This window comes from Perna viridis, chromosome 4 (genome assembly GCF_037379345.1).
Source record: "Perna viridis isolate PV_CMFRI_1.1 ecotype Kerala chromosome 4, ASM3737934v1, whole genome shotgun sequence".
Taxonomy (NCBI): domain Eukaryota; kingdom Metazoa; phylum Mollusca; class Bivalvia; order Mytilida; family Mytilidae; genus Perna; species Perna viridis.
The window spans coordinates 18,793,704-18,817,714 of record NC_142448.1 but is presented as its reverse complement, the minus strand read 5'-3'; the positions used below and the strand labels follow the sequence as shown (position 1 = coordinate 18,817,714).

The window sequence follows — 24,011 nt, the reverse complement described above, 5'->3', positions numbered from 1 at the left end:
ATTACAATGCATCTAACAAAAACATTAAGATTTATCAATTGTAAGATTATTATCAGTATAGCAATAAGTTATTTTTATACAGATGAGATAAACAATTTTTGTCAGCTTATGGTATTTTACAGGTACGCTGTATATCATAAGATACTGTTGCACCTATACCTAATGTTTAAAAAAGATATCAATAACACGTATAAGGTCGTATATCTATTCTGATCTATTTCGAAGCATATATATATATATATATGTATATATAAAACACATAAGAAAATGATAAGGAATCTGAATGAGAACGAGGACAGGGGTGTTTTATCAAAAACTTTTCTTAATTGTTTCCCACATTTAATTCATTCCTAATTTTTGATAAAAACACCCCCGTTTTCGTTCTCGTTGATCCTCGCCGTGCATGCTATGTATCTACATAATAATGTAAGACGATAGAGTTGCCTCATCCCATTAGACTCCACTAAAACTGGGAGAATGGACCAGGTGCACCGCCATGGTAAGCGCCTCAAACAAAGAATTGAATCTTAATTGAAATTTTAATGATTTGTTTTCACTTTTTTTTGTTCCTTTGTGTAATATTTTGTATTTTCGTGTTCTTTGTTGTGTGTGTCTGTTTTCCTTGTGTAGTCTTAATATCTAGATAACATTCTTTTGATTTCCGCTGTAATATATGGGTACCTTGTTTACTCTCTCACATTGCACTAATATATAAAGTTAGTTCATAGACAAGTTACTAAAGATTTCGTGACCAGTAAATTAATCTGAACACTTTCATATTTAATCTAATGGTTTTATGTAAAGAAATTTCTCTTGTCATAAGACATGTTTTTAATATTGTTTGCCTATTAACAAAAAAAAAAAAAAAAAAAAAAAACAAGTATCAGCTAGTAAAATTGGGGAAAACTATCTTCAAAGGAAACAAACTTTTCATTAAGCTAAAGAATAAGTTCGGGAGAAAAGATATCTGATTCTTCAGAATGTGTTATCATTATCGTACATCAGCTTGTTTTTATGCATAAAATGAATGATTAATAAAAATTGATCCCACTCGCAAGAAGTAAAAAGGGAAATGTCGAAGAGTAATCATGGGAACCAAGGTTATAGCGGTAATCAAAAGAATGCAGTCCAGGGACAAAGACCAAACATGGAAAACAGACACACACAACAAAGAACACACAGCAACTAAAATCACACACACAAAGCAACCAAAGCAAATGAGCAACTCGGACTCAACTAAAAACTGGAAACATGGACCAGGTGCAACGGTAAACGTCCTCTTTTTCTAGAAACACCCGCTAAGTTGCTCATAAAAAGTCAAGAATGGGGTAGACGAAAGAGGGAAGGAAAACTATGACATGTTGAATAAATGAGTTTTCATGACGCAGATAGATACACCGTAACGATCCACAAGTTCATGATGACGGCCATAAAACTTTTGTAGTGATGACTTCAATCTTGTAGCAACATAACCCGGTTCCAGAAGCCTATTTGTTAGATTTCTATCGCGATACAGAAAGTCTGTGTAGTTACGGCAAGCTCTGGCATAGCGTATGAGTTGTGATATGAACACTCCATACACAGGAGTTGAAGGAATGTTGCCACAAATGAAAGTTTAAATGAAGTTTTAAATGAGCGACAGTCCTTAAGAAAACAAACAAAGACCACACAAATACAGACAAAAATAAAATAAGAAACAAAACAAAACAAACACACAAAAACAAAACCATAAAACAAAAACCACAACGGTAAATTTAAATCTAACGAAATACATGGATATACTCAGATGCCCCTGTAGGATTCGATGTTAACATTAATTAAAGACCTCGTTAAATATGGGCAACTAATAGAGGCTGAATGACAGATGAATGACAGTATAATGTTGATTTGACGGAACCTGTCAAGATAATCAGAAATACCGATGCAACATAGGGCAAGTCTGAGCACCATTGGTATCAATGGATGCTGTTTCCTCTTGGTAGACAAAACGGCAAGAGAGAAATAAAGGTCAAGAGATCCACTACGCCAGGTCGCATGCCATCACCTTCTGGTGCAGTAATAAAAGGAATACAGCAAGATTAATGTTAGCAAACAGATAGCAAATTTTTTTTATAGTGTAATAGCTAATAATATATTAATATTTAGGGAAGCCCAAACTGGTAACAGAAAAGAGCCGAGCATTCATGGTTGGCATGAGGTAGTTTACCCCGACTTCTTGCGGTAACGCAAGAATGTACAAAATTTTGATCCGACGTACAATACTGGAAATCCTGACCCATACCTTGCCAGGTTTCGCCACGAGGGCGTGTCTATACACGCCCTGTCATATCCTCCCCCGTGTATGTTCACAGGCATTTTATTTATTGCAGAACATATCAATATGCTGTTACTATGATTATCTATTTTAATGCAAAGATTACGTACATTTTATTTCAAGAATTGACATTTTTTTTTGTTTTTGAGTTCTAACATTATAACGCCTTGTCATTTTGTTGTCAGTTCCTGTTGAACTTGCATTATATTTATTGTTTATGAGTTCAAACTTATTCTATTGGAACTGGGACCGACAGGAATGATTCGAGTTTCCTTGAATGTTATTCAGATATATTGAATTTCCTAAATCGGACAAATGGGTTCCGTCCCATCTATAGAGATCCCCTTCTGATGCCCGGATATTCGTATGCCGGATAATGTATCTCCCATCTTCCTAGACGGCATTTCTGAGCGCATTATGCCAGTATCGCCTCATGAGTAAGTCAATCCAAACGATGTGTGTATTTGGTAGAAGTAGTTTTAGTCTCAGCACGTCACTTTCCATGTTATCGATTAAATTCTTTGTGCAGTCCGTACCCAAATCGGTTGTGATTTGAATCAATGAAACGCTTAATGACGTCACGCTTTGTGACGTATAAATGTAGGGGTTTGGAATCAATCCGGAAGAGACGCGAATTTCCATAACGTTAGCTTTCGTTAAATTGGTTTATCTAAAATAGCGACGATAAACCGTATTAAGTGATCCCCGTGCAAGTCCGGTTGTCAAAAGAATAGGCCTGCAGCAGCGCTAAGCTTGTCGTAAAAGGTGATTAAATAGTGCTCAAAACACTAGCCGGGGGTTAGGGCGCTCTGTCCTCAGAGCAACTGGGTTCTGGTGGTGGAATGGGGTACCCCTGGCATGTTATATGCTGGGGTTGATAGGCTATAATACGGAAAACCTGACCGCAAACCAGTGGTGCACCGTGTTTGGAAAGATGTCACGTTCCTGACACGTTAAAGAACCCTGCTGTGGTATTCCACAGGAGCAGGAACCGCCACAGGAGGCTAAGTTGCCCGACCGTACCCATACCTCCCTTTTTCTAGTGGCGATCAAAATTTGTCGACCCCATTATCCTTGTGTCCCATCTCTTTTTTCATTTCATCATGATCATTATTTCATGTTCATTTTATCATCCATTTCATGTTCATTTTATTATCCATTTCATGTTCATTGCCTAAATGTAGCTGAAATATTGCTGCTCGGGCGTTAAACTCCCAACAATCAATCAACGTATTAAGTGAAGTATAATACATTTAATTCTACACGTAAAACGAATGGTAAAGAAATGATATATTAGACGGGTATCCCGTTGTTTATTGTTACTTACCAATGTGTTTGAACTAAAGAAATCATATTGCAGAGTTGATTTTTGTTTTTGTATTTATTGTATCATTTCGGAGAAGGAAAGTTGTAGAAGGAAGGTCTTTGAAAAACACAGATTAATTATTGCGGATGTTTGATTCAGACTACATGTATTACCTTTTTGCTCTAAGTATTTAAGAAAAAGAAAACACTAGAAAACAATCTTGCATAGGAAGAGAATTCATTGATGAAATTTCCAAGGAAAACTTAAAAAAACAAATAGTTTGAAAGATAAAAAGTGGTATATCAGAATGATTTGTGCCTTTTATTTTTATCCTTTATATAAAAAGTTTAAACATACAAATTTACTTTCTTTATGTATACTCAATGACAAAACTAGAATATGCTTTGATTTGTCCAATCGTTTGACCAGCATAAGAAATGAAAGTAAGAAGAGAATAATAACAAATAGCATCTTATGTCAGAGCACTTTCGATTTCTTTATAAACATAAACATATCTTAACTGAAAACATATTTATGGATAACTTTGATGAAATTTCATGAAAATAGTCAATATTTTACAGCTTGAGCTGTTTTTTGTTTATCATAATGATTTTTCAATACATATTGTTAAAAAAGTTTTATAACTACCTAAAATAAGAACGAATTGACCCAATTGGTAATCACAACACATATATATGTCATCCTCCGAAGGAGGCAAGAAATTATCTGGTAACTACTGAACAGTTAGTAATGTGTGGTTATTTACAATAATTTAAAACGTTAAAATTAATTTATAATATCATCTTGCTTAATATTTTTTATTCACGTATCTAATGTATCTAAATTTGGAATCCAGTGTAATATTGAATTATCACTCAAATATGCAACGAATAACTCTTGGGAAAGCTTACAAGTCGATTTAAACTCTAACAGTAGTGCCAATGGATTCTTCTTACAGCTTAGGTAGTTTTTAATTAAAATAAGGTAAATTCAGTGTTAGCTAGTTCACTCTACTTAATAATTTGTAGTAGGTTTATTCTCTTTAATTTCGTTGACATATTAAATGGTCCTGTGTCCTACAATGCATATTTGAAAGGAAAATGAATGCTAAGTAACTTTCAAATTGATCTTTGCAACCACATGGTATCTCAAAAAGTTTGGAAAGAACATATATGTACATGTATCTTCTAAATTGAAACTGTTTTGTCTGAAAATACTGCAGGATCCTTTCACTTTTGGGTCATGTCTCGGCTATGTCAGAAATGAATTATCCGCCTTTGACCTCAAACCACTTAAAAATGATGTTCAATGCTTAAACAGTTTTGAATGGAATATAGAGTAAAGTAGCGAAGCAATCCCAACGCGTGTTGTATTTTATTTACAATGTGTGATTTTATTGTGTAGATAAGCCACAAAACGGTAGTATGGGCACAGTTGAGGGTAATATATGAATATTAGAGGATTTTTGTTAAATTTAGTGGGAAGAACATTAAAAAAATAATGCATAGATGATATTTGTTTGACATGTACATATGCAGTATTTAAGACTCAGACTACCAGAATGTGAATTACAGGTCCTCACAGACCCCTTTACGTCGAGGTCATATTTAACTATAGGTTTACATATAATATATATTGGTAAGCACACACGTAGTTAATACTTTTAATGGAAAAAAGCAGAAGGTATTAGGAAAAAAAATATTACATTGATCGTCATATCATAACATGAGAGATAAATTTACCCCAAAAAATCAATTATTTCTTGATGCATTATCAGTTCCTATGTCCAGTAGGGAAGTTTAATAAAATAAGATCAGAAATCTTGGTACACAGAACAATTTAAAACAAAATGTATCTCATTCCACGAGAAGTTTAAATTTATTATTTAGATACGATGGTACATATCAGTAGCATACAATAATGATATAAATGTATTCTTAAATATTCAGCCCTAATTCTTAAGGGATGAATTAAGTTTTCTTTGCAAGAGTCTGTTTCCCGGATATTTTTTATTGATGGACGTCTTTGAAGTGCTCATTTTGACAGAATCACACAATATGTGAGGGGTCAGGATCCTATTATTCTGTGTAGTACAATGTTGAGTAAAACCTGCCAGTTGTACCACCGAGAGGTTGGTTTAGAAACCATATCAATCAAAAGCATGTGTAGGATTGAAGCTCAACATTATTTTTCGTTGAAACAGTTTTCCTGTAGATGTTAAATTAGAAGCGCAACAATGTCGTTCTTTTTTATGAAGGGCTTGATGTTAAACACTAACAAATTTTTCCTGAGCTCAGAAGGGCGGTATCTCGTAAACAACATTATTATAAAAACACACTTCATATTTTTTTAATCATCAGAACGTGTAGAATACTTTGTATTGTAGCGTATTTCAGTTGTTTCGTTGAATAAAAGAGGCCCTCGAAGAGCCTGAATTGCCCACCTAACAAACCATTCCCTTATGAAAGTAAAGGTGTCATGCTTTGTTACTATGTTTGACAAAACATTGCTAAAAAAGAGCATATATTGATGAATGCGGTAAGTTCAAAAAGTACCTAAGGCACTATAAAATTTTGGAAATGTCTTCATAGTGTTTTTAGAACCTCTGAAAACAAATTTGGGCGGAGGTTTTGTTACCATTGGTTTAAGAGGGTTGTACACATGAAAAACGACAAAAAAAATCTGTCTCAGGGACCATAAATCCTACAACAGGCAACAAATTATTTTGAAAATTTCGGCAAAGGTCCGTCTGCTGATGGTAAACAATATTACTCTTATCGGAATTTTGCTAAATTCACCGTCTTTGAGTTTTTTGCAAAAAACTGTATTTCGACCCCTTTGTTCTAATTTTACAGCGTCCATGTTTTCTCATTAATCAAAAATCCATACGGTCATTTTGTGCAGGATACCCTAAAAATAGTAATACAAACTTTCATTAAATTGTGTACGGTAGATTCTGAGGAGGAGAGTTTTGAAAGTAATAACATCAAAAACAGTAGAAAACGTCCAAAAAGGGCAAAAACTCCAACAAGGGTCAACAGATTTTCACCAAAATTACAGATAGATCTCATCATGATGAACACTTTTACCCTGTCATAATTTGGTTAAGCCTAACGGTTTTGGAGATATATGCTAAAACAGCTGTCTGGCTCCTATGTTCTATTTTTAGTAACGGCGGCCATGTTTTTTGACAGATCGAAATTTTGTGAAGGATACTCTAAGAAACAATCACCGGAAGTTTAATCCAAATCCATTTAGTAGTTTCAGAGGAGAAGACGTTTGAAGAACTGTTAACGACGAGGACAGACGACGACGACGACGGCGTCAAGTGATGCCAATAGTTCACATGAACTACTGCCAGGTGAGCAAAAATGAAAGTGTTATCGGTAGAGACAGAAGGGCAAAATCTCGCAAGATGAGTGATCGGTCAAAATTTATTTAACCAGTGAAACCGGGTGTCTTATTTCCATATAGACTCTCAAATGCGATATTGGTCTCACCGTGCACTTGGAATCGCACGTGAGAACGTTTATTGACGATGTTACCAGCGGAACCCTTGCTATAGACAATTTTTCCCATCTTACCTACATCATCTGGTTACTTTCTGCAGCTTTTTTACCAACACGAGATTTCACATTTCTTTCAAATTATAAAAAAATCTCGTCCTGATATAAAGTCCAAATAGTTATAATTATTGATATAAGAAGTTTAAAATTTTGCACAGAAGTTTTAGAACAGCTTTTTCCATAAGATGTTTTTCAATGCCTTTGGTCATGTTATGTACTACTGCATATTTTAATCTTAACAAGCGACACAGTTAGTTTTCTACCGGAACCTGTCTCTTTTTTCGAAGAATGTTATGATATTTGAAAATGTTCGATTTACGTTCACTGTACCATAAAAATGAAAGTGTCTATGTCTAATGTTAATTCATTTCTAGAAAATAGAAATTTCTATTATTAAGGATGTAACTTAATTGTGTTCTCCTTGAAATCAACCTTTATTATTGGATAAAAACAAAGGATATCCTCAAACTAGTTATAAATAATTCTCGAGTATAATGAATGTTGAAAAGGAACAACTCAGGATGAGCATTGTTATAGAACAAGATGAGTGAAAACCAACCTCTTCTTCCTCGTAGAAACGGTACCGACAGAGAATTGGACCGACTTGCAGTAGGGTGTATTTTAGTTTTCCAGAGTTGTGAACGATTTGTTTATTTCACCGTTTACTTCAATCTGCTTCTTTTAACCAAGTCAAGACTAGACATATCACGAATTTATGGAGTTGTCATATCATTACTTTTTACAGGTATTTGTTATCGCTAGTTTTACTGTCCCCCTTTTTAACAATTATACGGACAAATATTGTTTTAACAGTAGATAGTAATGGCTGCTTGATATATATATATATGAAAAGAAAACAACATTATATATATATATATATATATTTTATTAAGAGTTATAAATACAGGATAGGAAATCACGGCTATTAATGTCATAGTAACAAAATATTCACACAAACAACATATGATTTAAGGCTATAGAAAGTGTATTTACAAACACAAATATGTACACATGTGTGGACAACGATCTATTGATTGCACTCACGTTAAATCACTTAGCTTTATGTTATTTTAGGTTCAGGATATATACTTACAATAGTAGGTGGTATAGTGGCAGATACTGTTGCTGGAAAGTACTATACTATCTTCGGTTCTGGAGTCATTTATTTAATAGGTTTGTCCATAAAAAATCCTTGCCAATAGCAGATAGAAAACTTAATTTTATACACTTATCTTTTACTAGAATTATGTTTGCTAATTTATGTGTAAGTGTTCACCACATGTGTAACTGCCATTCATTGAAAAGATATAAGATAAACAGCTTCTAAGTGTAAAGTTTTCCAACGATTTTTAAGGATTTCTTTTTACAAGACACTAAGAAGAGGACTAGTATTGTTATCAAAATAATAAATATTTTGTTTTAATCAACAGGAATCTGTCTTCATAATCTTGCTGGGGCTGATTATGGACAACTCTTTAACTCCAGTATTATCTCAACGGTAAGCATCTCACCAGCGCATTACATTTCAGCCTGTTCAATAAGCAAAAATGATATGATTAAAAATACAAAAATACTTTTTTAAATTGTAAATTTCAATATGCTGTACACGTGTTTCAAGGAATAACCTCTCATCAGCAGCATTAAAATCAAATATGTAGGAATATCATAATCAAAATTTTAATTGCATACAAAAAGTACTTATAACCAAATCTATCGACAGAGGAAGCCAAATTCATCACCCAGAGGTTCTACCACATGCAATGCAAGGAATGAAGCCTCGGTGTTTTACGTATTTTTAAATTTGGAATACTGCAAGATTTCGTAAATAGGGTAGATAAAATGTAATATTATTCGGGGTCAGACAAGTCTGACTACTGGGTTGGTGAATACCCTTGGGGACCTCAGGTCCACCAGCAGTAGTATCGACCCAGTGGTTCTTAAATACAAAATGCCTGTTTTATATATTGTAAATTTCGATATGCTGTACACGTGTTTCAAGGATTAACCTGTCATCAGCAGCATTAAAATCAAATATGTAGGAATATCATAATCATAATTTTAGTTGTATACAAGAAGTACTCATAACCAAATCTATCGAAAGAGGAAGCCAAATTCATCACCGAGAGGTTCTACCACATGCAATGGAAGGAATGAAGCCTCGGTGTTTTACGTATTTTTAAATTTGGAATACTGCAAGATTTCGTAAATAGGGTAGATAAAATGTGATATTATTCGGGGTCAGACAAGTCTGACTACTAGGTTGGAAATGTTGGAATTGAACCATATGCAATATTCTAAAAGATTGTATGAAATTTCCCATTTGATTTTTTGTTTTCATTTGATTCATATTATTCTTACATATATATATATTTTATTTTAGGACTCTAAAAGAATACTGTTTTATGTATCACTCGTCTGCATAAGCATTGGTACTGGTGGTATTAATGCGAATATTGGACCGCTAGGTGCGGAACAGGTTGAGAATGTAGGCCCACGAGCTGTGCAAAGTTTTTTCAGCAGGTAATTATTTCCAATATCAATAATGAATTTTAACTGTATTAAGTATTACCGAATACAATACATATATAACATATCCAAAGTGCAAAATGAGCAAAACCGGCAAAAAGGGCAAAACAAGAATGCAAATCTTGGATAGAAACAACCAAGACCCATCCATGAACTGCCGAGGGAGATTGGAAGAGCTGACTTAGATCGTATCTGTTAAAGTGGCAACTGCTTGGAATTGACATCTGAGGTAAATGATAAAAAAGTTTGCACCATTGGCAGACATTCAAATACATTCTACAAATGATTGACATTAAAAAGAAGAATAATTCTTATTAAAGTTCAATTGTTCAAGTATTACTAAACTTAAAACGTATTTGCAACAACGTAATTTTATGATTTCAATAAAATGTTCTAGTTTGCACTGGGTGAGGAATATAAGTGCTCTACTAGTTGCAACAGTTGTGGCCTATATACAAGACGAATTGTTTGGACTGGGTCTATTAATGGCTTGTATAGTAATGATTGGTGGACAAATATTTTTTTTTATCGGAAGGCAGAGATACATTTCTTCTGAATCTACAGGTTTGAACAAATAATATAGTGATCCAATGTCTTTAAATCTTGCATAAAACCTTCAAAAACAAGCAAACATTGTTTTTATGGAAGAAATCTCATTCGTGCATCTTACAATATTATCACTGTGAGGGTCGTAGTAAAACAAATGTCATGCCATATGTTTTGAAACAAATCATTGAAATCAATATTGTGAGAGAGTTCAAGAGAAATCAAGGAACCAAGATTTTAGCGGAAATCAAAATAATGTAATCCAGGGACAAAGACCAGACAGGGAAAACAAACGCACACAACAAAGAACATAAATTGAATTAATCACAAATAAAATTTTACAGGAAGTGTCCTGTATGAGGCAGTATGTATCTGTTTTGTCACAAGTTTTCGTGGTATTTGTATCAGTAAAGACCGCGGAAAACATTATACCGAAGAAGCCCTGTGCCGCGCAAGAGGTTTGGTGAAAATTATACCGACATTTGGTTTTATTCTTTTATACTGGACAGTGTATTCACAGGTATACCGTGAATCTGATGCTCTTTATTGCTCGTGCATTGTCCGTAGTTACAGCTTCAGAAAGTGATATATTTTATTAGTGGTCGACTTTCATATTTTTTGACATCACTGTTATTATTAAATAATTTATACGTTATATTATTGACTGTACATTTTAAAAAGGCTTTAATTTAATTAAATTTATAATTAAACAAAGGAAAGTGGGATAGTTTTATCATACAGTTCAATGATAATTATTATGTTGTTCAAATGTGGTGACAATAAAGATAAAATACACCTTATCGAACTAGCGAGGTCTTTCCCTCATAATATGAAATGTAAAACAAAATCATACAATGTACATGCACAGATAATGAACATAAGAATAATTGTATGTATGGCTTAACAGAACAACTGCACATAGCTTACACGTATGTGAGTCTATTTTACCTATTTTACTGTTGTAAAAATGCTTATAAATGCAGGTCCTTGGAAATAACAGCTGTCTTCAAAAGACAGATTTATACAACTATGAGTCAAACTATTTTGTTTGTTTATAAGATGTCTCATTAGAATTATGTAAGCTGTAAAGAGATAGGTGTATTTGATATATTCAGTTATATCGTCTCCTCAATGTACAAAATCAGACACAAAATAACGCATTGAATTGTTCAATAAAGCTTGTACAATACACACCAAAATAAATATTATTTTCAGATGCAAACGACATACTTTATACAGGCTGAGAACATGAACCTGAGACTAGACAATACAATTGGTTCTGATATCCCAGTTTCATTCTTGGTGGCCTTCAGCAGTATTTTTGTTGTGATTCTAATACCTGTAATGGAGCTATGCATATATCCTGCATTACGAAAAAGAAACAACGCACCGTCACTTCTTATCAGAATAGGTAAAACAGGAGAGGATCATGATCTGAAGGACCATGAAGGGCTCCCAAACCCGGTCTCATATGAGACTCCAAACAAACTAAAAAACTAAATGTTTCCTCCCCCCCCCCCAAGAAAAAAAAAACAAATTTCATTTATTTGAAGCATCTTGAAATGTTGGCGGAAAAATCAGTTACCATGAAAACAGCCACTTTTGAATCTTTCCAAAACAAAATCTCCACTCGCCTTGTCATTTTACCATAAAAACCAAACATCATTCAAATGTTTAAGAAAAACACCTTCTTAAATTTTCTCGAAATAAAATAATATTTTTCACTCGCCATTTAATTTTTACCTTAAAAACCAAATTTCATCCATTTGCCAATAAATATGAAAATCAGCGTGATTGGTTTTCATCGAATGATTTTTGTCCTCATTAGTTATTTGTTTTATATTACTTAAAGATTAAGACTGTATGGCCGCCTTTAAAATATGTCAATGAAATTATGGTGGCTCTTTTCAGAATAAGAGCTGTTTTTTTTTCTTCATTTTTACAAAACAAAAACAATACAAGAAGGGAAACACTTAAAAAAAAAATGAGTGTTAAATTTAGATCAAATAAAAAATGTATTTTTCTGTTATACAATTTAAGCAAATTTTCTCAATGTGATTCTTGAGAAAATTTCTGAATAAACGATGTTATTAAACGCATGTAACGATGTTTATTTTAATTCTTATACTTAAGCATCTTTAAAATTGGTTCTATCTCTGGTTAAAATGTAAATAATACAAGTTTTATTTATATTTTTAAGGTATTGGTATGATATTTGTGACTTTGTCCGTTTTTGTAGCTGGTATAATCGAAACGTACAGAAAGAACGATGATGAAAAAGTTCAACAAACTATCCTTAATGTATTATTTAATGCATCTAGTTTATCTGTTTTTGCACAAATTCCACAATTTTCGCTAATCGGAATAAGTGAAGTTTTTACATGCATTGCAGGTAAGATTCATGCCTGACCGTTCTGTTTTATTTCTATCATAATATTATTTTTTTATGAGAAGTATGATAGAATCAAGCGTAGAAAAAAGCCCTACATAAGATTTTAACATAAAATATTTTGTATAAACTAATTCACTATTTACTATAACACTATAGATAAAAAAAAAGATTAAAAACAGTGTTCCATCCCCTCCGTGCGATTTTGTCTTAGAGTTTCACCATTGTAACATTTGGCTTAATTTTTTATCCAATCCGGTGGGATAAGGGTGTTTTCAAAACAAATTTTGAAGAAATCTCAAATTTCATAGCGGAGAACTCTCGTTGTATTAGGCTATCATTATTGATAGAATGCACCCGAGAGATTATGACCGTAATGTTTAGGGTATATTTGATTTAAATCCGTGTAACACTGACGGGCACAAAACGTTTATACGTCCCCACATCGCGCTACGACGAAATTAAGGAAGTCAGCATTATTGCGTTTTAATGACACAGTAAATCAACAGTACAAACCAGTTCTTGGTAAACAGCTAATTAAATGAAAATGACAACATCGAAAAACCATGATACAAATAATACACACAGAAAAAATTGTGACAGAAAACAGGCATATTTACTCAAATCTTTTGTGCTTAGTGGACCAATAAAAAACCCGCACTACAATTAGTTCGTGTTTTAAATGCATTCCAATATGTACGACATTCACTTTTAAATTTAATACAAACTTTTAAAACTGCATTAGTTATATTTCTGGATTTTCATCATTATCTAAAAACTCTACGATAGCAATGAATATACATATATTTATTACCTTTAGTAATATCATTCAATACGTCATGATTCTTCATTTATTTTTCTTCTCTTCGTTTGTTCACACCTCATAGATTTGCAACGCCTATCCATGTATTTTGCTATGCTGAAATATCATTTTTTTCCAGGTCTAGAATTTGCATACTTGGAGGCCCCAAAGTGCATGAAAGGCATGTGTATGGGTTTGTTCTTGTCAACGCACGGGTTTGGATCATTTCTAGCAGTTGCTATTATTGTAATAATGCGTGCAGCAACTGGGTTTGATTTGGAAGGTACACAAAGTTCTCATGATGTTTGAACAATTGCAAAGGGTATTAAATATGTAAAAGGGAAGTCAATGTTATGTCATTTCATGTATTTTTTCCCAACAAACTCTATTCCCGTTAATACAAAATGAAAAAAAAAAGATACAGTACAATCTGTACGAACTGTTATTTTGAATACAGAGTGTCGGATTTGTACAAAAGAATAACAACATTTGGTTTCTTCCAAATGTACACGATACTGATTATCATCAGAGTAAAAGTCAACAGTGTAATGGAGATAAGCTTAACTTATTCGTTGACCTCAGTAGCATCACAATATAATATAACGAGAATAGGTATGGTGTATACGTCAAAGAGACACTAACCCCACCGGGATGAAAATGTTAGCCCAAGGTCACCCATTGGTCTTCAATGAACGACGAGGAAATCTTAATACCACAGGGCAGGCTGCTGTTGGTCCAAACCATCATTATACACAAATACATCAAAAGAGTTGCTCCTACATACTCAGGAAACATAAAAATATAAACTTAAGGTGAAAACGGAACAAGACATAGGCCAGACATTTCTGAATTGGGACAGGCGCAAAAAATTCGGCGGGGTTAAAGTACTTTGGCGTGATCAGTTAACTTAGTTAAGGCTTTTAGGCTGAAAATATGTGTTGTCATATATATTATTTTACTTTCGTATAAGACCCAATGTATAAGCTTAATTTTCAAGTTTGTTTGTTTTGTTTGTTGGGGTTTAACGTCCGAGCAGCAATATTTCAGCTATATTCAGACGATGAACATGAAATTGATGATAAAATGAACATGAAACAATGATGAAATGAAAAAGGGATGGGACACAAGGACAATGGGGTCGACAAATTTTGATTGCCACTGGAGATAGGGAGAGGTAGGTGGGGTCGGGCAATTTAGCCTCCTGTGGCGGAGCCCTGTGGTTCCTACTCCAGGAGAATACCACAGTAAGGTTCTTTAACGTGCAAGGAACGTGGCATCTTTCCCAACACGGTGCACCACTATGGTTTGCGGTCAGGTTTTTTCTGTATTATAGCCTGACAACCCCAGCCTGTAACACGCCAGGGGTACCCCATTCCCCGGCTAGGGTTCTGAGCACTATTTAGTGGCCTTTTACGACAAGCTTTGCGCTGCTGCAGGCCTATTCTTTTGACACCCGGACCTGCACGGGGCTAATTTTTAAGTAATAGTTCAATTATGAATTTGACATCATTCTCAGATGACTTGCTTGTTGCTGTGCAATACTAACTATATCGATTTAAATGCAGTAAAATGTTCTTTTTCAGATTCTTGGTTTCCAGACGATATAAATCATGGAAAGCTAGAATATTTATTTTACCTCTTCTCTGCGTTAATGACTGTTAACGTTGTTTTCTTTGTGATTTCCTCCAAATACTACCGATACAGACAGGGAATGAACATACCAGATTGAACTCAATGATCATCATCCTGATGATAGAGACACGGACATAATCAATCCAATATCTCTGTTTACACCACCACGCATCAAATCTTAATCTGAAATACTACTGTAGTCTTGTTTAAATCATGATATAAGAAATCATATATATTATTAAGATAATTCTTCGATATGTATTGTATTCTTAATTTTTATTTTCGAACTATTTGATTGGCGTAAGCATAATAACGTTCATTTCAGTATAGTCGACTATTTGTCTTGTGTCTAATTAGAAATAATGAATATTTTAACTTTTTTTGATCAAAATGATTTAACTGAGACCAAATGTTTTTATTAAGGTATTCTGAAATATAAGTTATATCCATACCACACATATAGAACAGATTTAGGGGATGACCATTAGATTCTTAGGGGGGGGGGGGGTCTGGCAGATTTTAAAAATTTCTCTATGATTATTCAGGAAATAAATAATCTGGCCTCATCATACCAGAAAATAAATAATCTGACTTTGCAAATTGCTAGAAAATAAATATTCTGACCTCCGCAAAACCTTTACGAAAAATTTGCCTCGCTACACTCGCCAAAGCTTCATAAATTAGAACCAAACTTTATTCTATACCTCTCACTCTACTACACTCCCTTTACAAAACAAGTCTTGACACTCCTGTTTCTGACCCCACTTCATCATTATACAGACTTGTTGCCATCATTTTGGATATTGGTTTCCACAGACTCTTTAAACCAGTTTGTGTGAAAAGTCAAGATGAAGAAAAACGATCATTTCATCCACTACCGTTTGTCAACAAAGGTAGAGATGCAATTAATTTGGCTAACATCCTCCATCACAAAAACGTTGCCAACAAAATTCCCCCATATTTCAAAGACAAATCCATACCAATTATTTCATATTCCTACACTTCACCCATCGCATCCAAAATTTTCAATTATAAAAGGCTATTGCAGAACCTCGAGATTGAGGACTTCAAGGCTAAACCACCTGACTGTTCTTGCAAAACCTCTCCATTCAAATATGGTCCTCCTGGTCACGTCGTTACGGGAGATTTAACCATTATCGAAAACGAATCTCTGCGTAATATCCTTTCTAAAGGTCCCAAGTACCGTGAACCACGCTCCATAAATTGGAATTATAACTTTAAAGTTCTTATGGATGCCGTCGAGGACTATGCAAGAAAATGGATAAAACGAGAACAAGTAGACATTGATTCTCTCTCAGAGTGGTTGAAGGCCGTGAGGTCTTTAATTTTGAAACGAATGAAAGTTTTAAGTAGGTCAATGAGTGCCAAGGCTACATCAGTTTTCAAAGACCCCGATGTAGCAAAAACATTGTCTACTATACATGACAAATATGTTGTCGTACCAGCAGACAAAGCCCAAAACAACATTGTTTTTGTCTGCAAAACGTTTTATATCCAATGTTTATTATCAGAGGTAGACGTAGAAAATAATAGCAGTGATAAGACCTACACTGCTACCACTCTTTCCAAAGAAGAGATTGTGGAAAACCATAAATCTGAGCTATCCTCTTTCGGTCTCTCTACCAAGGACGATGATTATGATTTACCGTCTATGTACTGGATTCCTAAACTTCACAAGAATCCATACAAACAACGTTTCATAGCTGGATCTGTAAAATGTACCACCAAACCTCTTTCAAAACTTTTAACTTCAATACTCACAACTGTCAAAGAGGGTCTACAGTCCTACCACAACACTTGTTACTCCCGTAGTGGTACTAATTCAATGTGGATCCTAAAAAATACAAAAGATCTTTTGGAGACAATCAGTTCTAGACTATTATCTGAATATAATAGCATTAAAACCTATGATTTTTCAACACTGTATACTTCTATTCCCCATACTCAGTTAAAATCCCGACTTAAAAACATTATACATCGTTGTTTTTCCAAAAAAAGACACTATATTAATGTAAAAAAAAATACAAAAATGCTTCAGTTTATTTTTTGGAGACAAAAGAATCGTAAATGAGAAGTATTGGGTACCTGAAAATCATATTTTGGTTGAGATTGGTGGGGTGGTGGGGGGGGATGGGGGGGGGGTAATCTCAGCCAACGTATTATAGTTGAATATTGCTATAATTGTAGATTTTTCATTCATATACATCGATATGCGAATCTGTCCCCTAAAAAGTCCCTCGCAACATTTCCCGCTAAATTTGGGACATATTTCTGGTCCAGTAATGCCACCTATCGGACATAGTAGAAACTATGCCTGGTATTATAGAGAATGAACTTCATTTAATAGCGCCTTTAATAATAACCATAAAAAGTAACTCATGCTTTGAAATAGAACCCAAAGCGCATATTTCAGTAACCTGGATATGCAAATTTAATTTTTCATAAAAAAAAATTAGACTCATATCATGATGAGGTTATAATAAAAATATATAATCTGACTTTCACCAGGTTGGATATAAAATTTTTGACCTGAAAAAAATTGCCAGCCCCACCCCCTAAGAATCTAATGGTCGTCCCCATAAAACCATCTAAAAGCAATATTTCCGGTTGCTTTATTGTATAATTTTTTTTATTTCACAACTATTTTTCGTTTGTTTTGGTAAGAATCGGCGACTGGCGGAAAAATTACTTAATTGGGGCTAGGTACACCATGGTTAAGGTCGATTATTAAAAATTCTATTGTTGTTCCAATATTTAAAAGAAAAGACTCGCCTTACTTTTTTGTGAGATTCTGTATGGTTTTAAAAAGTTCTTTCTCTACCTAATACTAGATAAGCATGCTTTTTTGAAAAGTCATTGGTACAAAGATCACGTAAAACTGACTTCAGCTTGTCATGTAGCTGTTTTTTTTTACATTTGTACATGATTAAAAAATCAAAAAATGTATACTGTTACAAAAGATAAGGCAACTGGCAGAAAGACACGTGTGTAGGTCTTTTATAATCTTAATTATCCACATCTAATTCACGCCACTTTTAGGGTAGTTTTAATCACAATAACTCGTCCAACTATGAATCAAGCGTAATGTAGAAGTTTTGGTCAAACTTTTACCCGATTCCTTGTCTATATCATTAGTCTTGCATTCATCTACCGTGTGGGAAAAAATATATCCAATTTTATGTTGTGTGAGTAATTAGGATTCGAAGTGTATATATCACTAATTTGAACTTGCACATTTCCCGCTTTTAGTTACTTACTTCGATCTTGTCTTCAAAGACAATAATATAGAAATCAGTAGTTTCACTAAAAATGAAAACGGGAGATATGGGAATGTAATCTTCTTAAGCGACAAATTAAAAACACACAAATAACATCGCACTACAATCTATTAATCGCAAATGCAAATGTACATTTGAAAGTATTTATTGATCAGCGGAAAAACTAAAAAAAAAAAAAAAAAAAAAAAACTACAAAAAAAAAAAAACCAAAAAAAAACTAAAAACAAAAACAAAAACAAAAACAAAATTAAAAAAACAACAACAACAACAAAAAAAAACAAAATTAAAAAATTAAGAACTCAAAGGACAGTGGCTTCGCTTCAAAAACCAATCATAAATTTCAGCACCTAGTTTCATTCCATGACCATGATTGAATTACATGAGTTGTCGCCATGTTACAATTCTATGTTCGGAAGAAGCGTAAGGGTTGCCTTATAAGTAGAGTTATGTACAGGTTTGTGCCTTGAATGGAATGTAGTGATTATTTCATAACTTATCAATATTAATATATTCTCATATTCTTCTGAAGTGAAATCCGCATACTGATCACGTAAATTTATCGGTCAACTTCTTAAGGAATATGTGTTCAAATTCCCGTTGTAGATCTGAAGATGTGGAGGCGGGTCTATAAGATTATTTCTTTCTTTTTTTTTAAGAATTAAAATAATCATTTATAAAGTGAAATATAATAAAACAAAATACTTGAAAAAATACAGAAGCGTCAGATGTGTTTACCCGAACAAATTCCAATCGCACTGCCGTTGGATGTATTCTTTTGTACCAATGTTTAGAACATTTTGTGTATTACACCGTATATTTTATCTATAGTATATAGTACTAAGCAAATGCCAGGTTGGAATGACGTCAAATGATGCTGCCACTGTTTCTGATGTGTTTGCATGTAAAACATTCATACCAAAACGTTAAATTACTAAGCACTACACGTATTTAAACAAGAGTTTTATAGTTCACCGTTAATAGCAAGATTTTGTATCTGCAGCATTTATACAAAATATAAGAAACATTATCTAACAAGTTCTACGATCGTCATCAGGAAATCATCGATTGATGTAGTTACGATTGCTTCATTTCATAACGATACAACTTCCTGTGTAACTTCCTGTGTAACTCGCAGATTTCTAAAAAGGAAATTGACTCTCGCTCTACTTAAGCATGATTTCCGCTTAAGCTTAAATTGAGACCGCTTTATTTATCACAGTTCTTAGGTTTGCTACATATACTTGTGTATTAGGATTCAAGTATGGTTCTGCTTAAAAACCAAGTAGGGAGTGGTTCATCATAATAAAAGATAACAAATGAAACTGTTTAAATACAGTTGTTATGTCCTAAAACCAACTATTCCTGTGTTTATGTTCTTGGATCTGCTACTTGTAGTGGACTGGTAATATTGTAAAAATTCTCGCGGGAAATTTTCCCATACTTTTTTTGTAGTAGAACATAACCAAATTCTCAGTTGTAATATCTCCAGTGGGCAACATTCATTTTGCACTTTCATTTTCGAATAGTTTCTGTGAGGCCTACAGCAGGATTTCTATTCTTAAAATTGAATTATTATATAGATAGCAGTGATTTACCGAATGTTCCCAGCGTAAAAAATTTACATAATTCACACTTTAATTTCACACTTTGATTTTTCCCACCAAGACGTCACCACACGCATATCAATATGCCGTTCACAAAAGTAAATATTAATGTTGAAAATAGCAACAAATAATAGAGAAAAGCTGTATAATATATGGGATAATCGTGAATGTTGGTTATTCACTTTTGCCCATTAAGTATCCTTTCAGTATTTTTCAATATTTTATGACAGGATATAATGTACAAATTCTGGCAGGAAATTTTCCCATAGGTTTCTGTAGTAGAATATAACCAAATTTAGTTTTGATATCACCAGCGGGCTACATTTATTTGCAATTTTATTTAAAAATAAAGTTTCTATGAGTCATACCAGGAGGGTTTCCAATTAAAAATATTTGGGATTAATATACTGATATTTCACTGCAAACAACTGCAACACTGTTTTGCTGTTAAATATTCTAGTTATACTTCTTTTTACGTTCCTAAGTATGTTATTATAAAACTTCTGATGAGAAGCACGTGTACACTATACCTAAAATTGCAATACTTTTGAATATTTGTATTTTCGTATTATACATTTCTATACTTGTGAACGTGTTGAAGGATTAGGGTATATTTCGACAATAGTTGGTGAAGAATATTATGCTATCTAAAGTACGGTTGGAAATAGTTATGTACTTCTTTAGGTGTGTAATTTGCTCATCTTATATGATAAATTGATAGTGAATGTTTATATTTTTAAACAGTGACAAAATGGGTATAATGTATAGCCTAAACATTTCCATATCGGATTAAAATAATTGCATTAAAAACTAAAAAAGGTATCATATTCAATAATAAACAATAAACAAAATATCACACTGAAACAACAACGAAACAATTATCTTTCCTGAAAGGAAAGTAGGTACATATCAGTTTTGTTTAAAATAATTATATGTGACATCTGTGGCAACACCGCCTGCACCCTAGACCAGCTAGGCTGTACCTTAGTATACGAAGTATGGTATTTATCCTGCAATGAGGTTATTTGTTAAACGAATAAAGGTATACGGTTATTTTTTTGCTATATCCGTACATTAGCAGGTTATCGACTTTCTGGTTCCTCCCACTCGCGTGATCGGCGGAACTACTTTTTTCTGGTATGCGTAAATTAATCATAGCCGCCACCATAGATGCGATATAAACAAATTGCGATTGCTTATCCGGTTAATCTTTTTTTTGCTGTTTTGTTTCGTTTTCACCTGAATGAAATAAAAGATTTTATGTAAACCAAATAATGATTTTTTTTTGTATTTTTTTCACCGTCATGTATATGGCAAATCCCAAATCTCGTTCAGATTTGATTCATTATCAGTTTGCAGACGACTTCCCCTGTAATTTCAGTCATGTCGGACTCGGAGCCAGTGTCCGTCACAATTTAACATAAACTGGTCCCCACTTAAAGAAATTGAAACATTACAATATGATAAAACTCTTGAAGAGACAAATGACCAGGAAACTGTTATGGTCTTGGATTTATTATTGCCTAAACCCCAAGATAATGAATCAGAGGAACACTACATTATAGATCTGCCCATACAACTGCCTCATCTTCTTCAAAAATCTCAAACAAATATTTCAAATCCAAAAGAAACTAGTGCACAAATTTCACCCCTAAACTCTACTGCCATATACCAAACAGAAACATGTCAGCTTCCAGCTTCCTCGCGAAATTCAAAATTTTAATGTTCTTAAAATCGACTTGTATTTATTGTTCATTTTACTTATTTGTCTCTTGGAATTAAATAAATTTTGATACATTGCTTATTTTCTTCAAACAGCTTTGACGGATTATATGGTGCGGATTGAATTTCAATGTTTACTGAGTCATGCGCCATGCGTATTAATTTTTTTCAGTTTAACGATCGGAGCTCCTCAGGGGATATGCATTTTAAAATTTTATTTTAAAAATGTACACACACACAAAACTATTAATATAACAGGATAAAAACAACATAGGTGCATAGTCGAAAATTATTGAAGATATGTGTATTCGGCTTGGAACGGGGGATATAGCTCAGCGGAGCCTCGCATTTCCTACCCGTTCCGTCGCCTCATCACATATCTTCAATAATTTTCGACAATGTACCTATATTGTATATGTTTATAATTAATCGTCTAAATAATAGTCAACAATCACTCTTACGGGGTGATGGGCCGTTAAAAACGATGCGAAACATAACAATAAATTAAATAAACGTCTAAATATGTTTAACATCACCAAAAGATGGTAAAATTTAAATTGAATATTTCGGATAACAGATATCCTTCCTCAGCATAAAACTCATAAAACTACATGAGCATAAAACTCACAAAACTTAATGAGCATAAAACTCACAAAGTTTAAGATCAAAACAGATTCAGAAGCTGAATCGCGTACGCTGTGGGTAATTGTACCTTTATCAAAGGCTCACATAAGCAACTGATGAGTACCCTGAATGAAAATAACAAAGAGGGTCTTTTTATCAAAGTTACAATTAACTGTGAAAAACAATTTAAAAAAATAAAAAGTCCAAATATAGTAGTACGGCGTATTGATGTATAGCAAGTAGTGCTGTACCAGCCTTAGACCAAGACCTAAAAATGAATTATTTCTTCTCGTTAATTCCATCTGGAGAAGTTGTTTGCAATTTCTTCATCCAAAAGCTTTCCCGAGATACTCTTTTACATTTTGACCAGTTTTTATTATGTTCTATGATCGTCACAACAATGTTGTGGAGATCCTCCTGGGTGTGTCCGGCAGATCTAAGATGGCGACTTAGAGGGAGGTCTGGTTTGCATTTGTAGTCACTGCGATGACCATTCATACGCCTGTTGAAAGGTTGTTCTGTTTCGCCAAGTATTGCATACCACATCGGCACTGGAGAAGGTATATGGTGTTTTCGGTTTTGTAAGTTACGTCGCAAAAAATGGCAATTGTTTTCCACAGTTAATTGTAACTTTGATAAAAAAACCCTCTTTGTTATTTTCATTCAGGCTCCTCATCAGTTGCTTATGTGAGCCTTTGATAAGAGTACAATCACCCACAGCGTACGCGATTCAGCTTCTGAATCTGTTTTGAGCTTCAACTTTGTGAGTTTCATGCTCGTTAAGTTTTGTGCTGAGGGAGGATGTCTGTTATCCGAAATATTCAATTTAAATTTTACCATCTTCTGATGATGTTAAACATATTTAGACGTTTATATATATATATATATATATATATATAGAAGGGTCTGAAAAATTCCCAACGATGTTAGAACTGTCAAATTTGCGATGCAAATTTTTGATCGTTCCCTCCGCGGGACTCGAACTCGTACCGCTGTGACATCTATGGCAACACCGCCTGCACTAAATCCAGTGCCCTAGTCCACTCGGCCAGCTAGGCTATATAAAAATATAGCTTTCGCTGGCCGGGTCATTCCTCCTCGTAGGATTAATCTAGGGCTGTAACTTAGTACACGATATATGGTAGTACGGGACTGTTCATTAAGATTAATCCTACGAGGAGGAATGACCCGGCCAGCGAAAGCTATATTTTTATAGCCTAGCTGGCCGAGTGGTCTGGGGAGCTGGATTTAGTGCAGGCGGTGTTGCCATAGATGTCACAGCGGTACGAGTTCGAGTCCCGCGGAGAGAACGACCAAAAATTTGCATCGCAAATTTGACAGTTCTAACATCGTTGGGAATTTTTCAGACCCTTCTATAAGTTTACGTTATCTTCCTTGTATCAATTTGATCCGATGGAGCAGTGTACCGAATAGAGTCGTCATATTCTAATACGTTGTATAATATTGATTTGTTGTGACATGCATCATTAATTTGATCCTTTATCCTACATAATAACACCTAGATGAACTGTCCCGTACTACCATACATCGTGTACTAAGTTACAGCCCTAGATTAATCCTACGGGGAGGAATGACCTGGCCAGCGAAAGCTATATTTTTATAGCCTAGCTGGCCGAGTGGTCTAGGGCGCTGGATTTAGTGCAGGTGGTGTTGCCATAGA

At 34.0% G+C, this 24,011-nt stretch overlaps 1 protein-coding gene across 4 annotated transcripts; it reads left to right on the top strand.

The window, feature by feature from the left end:
* The first annotated feature begins 7,637 nt into the window (after nucleotides 1-7,637).
* Nucleotides 7,638-17,079, top strand: LOC148619175 (solute carrier family 15 member 4-like). Of its 4 annotated transcripts, none has more exons than XM_088578795.1 (10): nucleotides 7,641-7,931; nucleotides 8,261-8,359; nucleotides 8,617-8,684; nucleotides 9,567-9,706; nucleotides 10,110-10,276; nucleotides 10,603-10,778; nucleotides 11,474-11,669; nucleotides 12,498-12,650; nucleotides 13,589-13,732; nucleotides 15,033-17,079. In XM_088578795.1, the coding sequence occupies exons 1-10, from the start codon at nucleotides 7,730-7,732 to the stop codon at nucleotides 15,176-15,178; spliced, it is 1,491 nt and encodes a 496-aa protein (XP_088434921.1). In that variant the 5' UTR covers nucleotides 7,641-7,729; the 3' UTR covers nucleotides 15,179-17,079. The 4 variants fall into 4 exon arrangements, with proteins under 4 accessions (XP_088434924.1, XP_088434921.1, XP_088434922.1 ...); XM_088578794.1 differs by having other exon boundaries at nucleotides 7,644-7,931; nucleotides 12,459-12,650; XM_088578798.1 differs by lacking the exon at nucleotides 12,498-12,650 and having other exon boundaries at nucleotides 7,638-7,931.
* The last annotated feature ends 6,932 nt before the right edge of the window (nucleotides 17,080-24,011 follow it).